General features: G+C 38.5%; 1 protein-coding gene across 1 annotated transcript in view; it reads right to left on the bottom strand.

Moving 5' to 3' along the window:
• Window positions 1–503: 503 nt before the first annotated feature.
• Rab3gap1 (RAB3 GTPase activating protein catalytic subunit 1) overlaps window positions 504–4,332 on the bottom strand; it is a 106,070-nt gene continuing 102,241 nt past the window's right edge. Inside the window, exon 24 of the mRNA XM_004626382.2 lies at window positions 504–2,127. Coding sequence (XP_004626439.1) covers window positions 1,891–2,127 — 237 coding nt within the window. The 3' untranslated portion in view covers window positions 504–1,890. The remainder of the gene's footprint in view (window positions 2,128–4,332) is intronic.

Here is a 4,332-nt window from a genome sequence, read left to right as displayed (position 1 = left end):
TTCTGTGGCAAGGTTAGTTCTGTCTTCTCTGATGGGGATGTCACAGAATAGATACAAAGTAGGTTACTTTTATCTTTAGTAGGTACTTTTAAATGTCAAAAAAACATGTGAAAAAAAAATGGGGTACAGGCTGGGGAGATAGCCCAGCAGTCAAAGCACCCTTCCTGGCAAGCACAAGGATGTAGGTGTGATTCCCGGTACCACATGCAGTGCCAACCCAAAGCTGGGCGTGGTGGCACATGCCTATAATCCCAACTCTGAGGAGACTGAAACAGGAGGATCACTAGAAGTCTGAGGTGCGCAGTGAGGCACTGTACTGAATAAATAAGGCTAAAGAAAAACTTTAAAAAATGGAGTGACTGCCTTTAAAAAGTCATAAAGAGTGTTCTTGAGACTGCTACTTCCTACTAGGTTTGCAAATCTTTATGAAAACCAGAAACAATATAAAACTAAGTGAAGACTGAAATGTACTTCAGAGGGAAGAAAATAAAATTAGTCACAGAAACATCACTTTCCTTTTTATTAGATTCACAATGCCTTTTCCCATTCCAACCCCTCTATTATCATTTCCATCAGTAACTTTCTGAAAGCAGACACACTGTCCTTGGGAGGAGTGCTCTGTGGTCCCACACTCGGTCCTCAGCCCATGGCCTATGTCTGTGTGAGTCTGCAGCAGTGACGGGATTGGGTCTCGGAGTAAAGCCTTGTAATGGCTGGGACACCATCAGCCAGGCCTCCCTCCTGCCTACTCAGACACACAAGTGTGTACACACACATAGTGTATGTATAGATTTTTATTTTACAAAAATAATATAATGGTTTACACAGCTCTATCAATTCTTTAAAATTACAGAGGAAAAATTTATACTTACTATAGTAATTTTCACTTTAAAGGTGGAAATTTTAAACCCAAGAATAATTTAAGATCACCATTCAGAGGCTGTGTAGCAACAGGCTTGGTGTATCTCACTCTTCACATGCCTAGAAATATACTGCTGTTGTTCTTATACTGCGTGCTGCATATCCCCCCAGTTTTCACTGTGACCAAAAATCTCAAGATAGTGTGTTAAAATGATCTTCTATTCATTACATTAGCATGTATGCCCAATTATACTAACTGCATGATAGTTTCTACGTAGCAAGGCTATAGTTTTAGTATGTGTTCATTTCTACTTCATTAAATACAGGACTCAGCACAGAAAGGAAAGACTGCAGGTCTGTAGCTTACAAAGCAACTAAAAGAAAAACAGGTAAGAGACAACAAATCTTACAAGATACATATAAAACTAATTTGAAGTGTCATTTAATTTATAGTTTTATCAGAAGACATTTAGGTTACATTTAGATGGAAAAACAAACTAGGTAAACTTCTAGGTTTTCTCCTAGAATAGTCCAATTGTTCATCAAAAGGTAACTGGTTTAATAAAGATGATGACCACTAAGTGACTGAATAAAGTCATGTAGGAATTAGAAAACAGACTATGGAGTAAGAAGCTACAACCAAAATAGACAGAAATCTGAGTTGGCAGGTGCTGTATGCTGTGTACTTGATCCTAATAAATACTGCCACTAAGTGTGTAGATAATGAACGCAAAGCTATAACCCCGAGGCCAGTCACAGAGGGGAATGAGATGAATGCCGTCTCACTGTAGGGAACACATAGGGCTCCCAATGAATTTTCTCCCCTATACACATTTCTTTCTGGGGCAGGAATCTTTCACTAATGGCAGCCCAATGTACCTGTCCCCACCAAAATATCCAAAAGCCTTTGGGTGCTGGTGTGACTCCTGAGTGTCCTTCAGACAAGCCCTTTCCTGCCCTCACAGGGTCTTGCTGGCAAAAGGAGGCACTGCTACCTCCAAAGCCACTACCGAGATAATGCCAGGAGACTCAGAAGAAGGATGTGTCTGATGAAAAGGCACCTGCGAGTCTGAAGTCCTCCTTGGTGAGGACACTGTACATCCGCTGGGGCAGGGCTTTGGAGTAGGGCGCCGGGCGCGGCACAGTGGTGCGCAGGATGAGCTCCCGGCCAGCAGGCGGCGGGAAGTCTGACACCAGGTTCTGCCTTCTCTCCTCCGGGCAGCCTGTTCTCTTCTGGTCCTCCTCTGGGGGAGCCACAGCTGCGGCCTTGAACAGAAGCAAATACAGAGTTCAAAAACAAGCTGGAGGCTAACCTCAAATACTTTTGCAGAACAGTGACTAAACAAGATAAACACAAACGAATGTCTTACATTACTCAGTAATGCAGCCAGCTATATGCTATGATTACTCAAAGAAAAAAATGCCAAAAGCTTGAAACACTGCATAAGCTACTAGACTGGTAACAGGCAGAGAAGTGAGAATGGCCAGCAGGCACCCCGCTTTGAAAAGAGGGCCATGTGCCAACAGCCGGTGAGAAGGGATCACGTTGCTGTGCTGCTCTCTGTTACTTGAAGCAGTGACCCAAGGCCAAGGCTGATGTCCTCAATCCAGCAAAGAGCTGTCTCTCCAGAGTCTGGAAAGATGATTTTTATCTCAACTCTTTCAATCAATTCTCTTTAAGGTTTTTAACTTAGCAAATTAAAACTGGTGACACTGGTTTTGTTTGCTGGGCAGCTAATGTGAGAGATGTGACAGGTCCACACAGTGATGGCCACAAAAGAGAAGTTCTCACAAGACACCAACTTTTTCATTAAAATTGTACAAAATACATACTCAATTACAGCTTCCATTTTTAATTGTGCTTGCTTCTGTCACAATACCACTGCTTTGGAAAATGAATAATTGTCTTGGCAAAGGAAAAAATGAAGTTGTGTTAAAGCTAATCATCACCAAGAAAGGTATGCCAATTCCAGACTGTTAAGGAGGTGGTTAGTTCTAATGACCTTATGAAGTTAGAGGGATGGAAAAGAGCAAGGAACTGTGAGGGACAAAGGCTATTTTGTTACCTCATCAGAAGATTCAGTCAGCTTGAGAAAGGGTGAGAAAAGAAACAGTGATGAAAGGGAAACAAGCAAGATGGTTTAAAAAGAGCTAGACGAGAGATTGCAGGATCATCTCAGAAACTGCATGCACTACTTTAAGGAACTGATCCTATCAAAAGAACATTTAGGATGAACAAAGTCACACCACGCATAACACACCTCGCTGTCAAACAGCAGACATGCGCCACTACTCATGCACCTGATGGGTCAAGTAATGTATAGGCTCTTATTTAGTGAGAAAATGACTTAACAAAAACCTAGCTCTTTTTTTCCTAAAGAATTAAGATGCTTTAAAAAGTGTTCATGGCTTGAAAAATAAATGATCCAGTGAATAGATGTCTAAGAGTTATTTAACATAGCAAGACTGAGGCAAAATCCAATCACTTTTGTGGAATTCATTTAAATATCTATGTACCACAAGCATATACAACCATGATCAAATTTATTACAATTTTTAATGATAGAAAAGTTCTAAATATATTAATGTATAAAAATTCTCAGTAAATAACTTTTTAAAAACTTTTAAAAATATGTTAAAATCTTGATTAGTAAAATTGATTTAAGTGTCAGTTAATCATGAAAAATTACATGAATAAATTTAGTTTATATTATCAAGACATTTAAGAGCTGATTTTCAAAATGTACCAATTAGATGCTTGTCATATGGCTAGTCCATAAATTCCCTAAAAACATTCAGTACAAAACCTGAAAGTTTCATTATAAATTACATAATGTGGGACAAAATTATAATTTTAGTGTCATTAGAAGGGATCAGACATATAAGAACACTGGAATATTCTACTATTAAGTAACTAAATATATTTATTAACTAAAAGGTATTGTACAAAACAAGAATGACAAAGTAAATTACATAATCCTAGTTTTATAAAATATATCAACTAGACATTAAATATTCACAGTGATCATCAGTAGCTGGTAAATTTGTGATTATTATTTTCTTTTTTGTTTTTGTGGAACCGGGGATTGAACTCAGGCCCTCGCACTTGCCAGGCAAGCACTTATTCTACTGAGCTATCTTCCCAGCCCCATGATCTTTTTCTTTACAGTGTAGTGAATTTTGACATAGTTGAAAGAAGACAACGAAGGGGCTGTTTCAAATATGGGCAAATGATTCTGATTAACTGTAAAGCAAGTAACAGTCTTGCAGTAAAAGCATAAATCCTCTTAATACACCTTTAAAAAATCATCAAACAGGAAAATATTTTTATACTATAAGGAAAATTTTGCTAGTTGTTAACAAGGGAACGTGCCTGTTAGTTTTGTATGGTAAACTATTGAAGATTAGTACAAGATATAAAAACAAACTCCATTTTTGTATCATGTAAAGACAAAAACAAAGAGCATCTAC

Source organism: Octodon degus, unplaced genomic scaffold, assembly GCF_000260255.1.
Source record: "Octodon degus isolate 3935 unplaced genomic scaffold, OctDeg1.0 scaffold00014, whole genome shotgun sequence".
Classification (NCBI taxonomy): domain Eukaryota; kingdom Metazoa; phylum Chordata; class Mammalia; order Rodentia; family Octodontidae; genus Octodon; species Octodon degus.
This window is presented reverse-complemented; position numbering and strand designations above follow the sequence as displayed.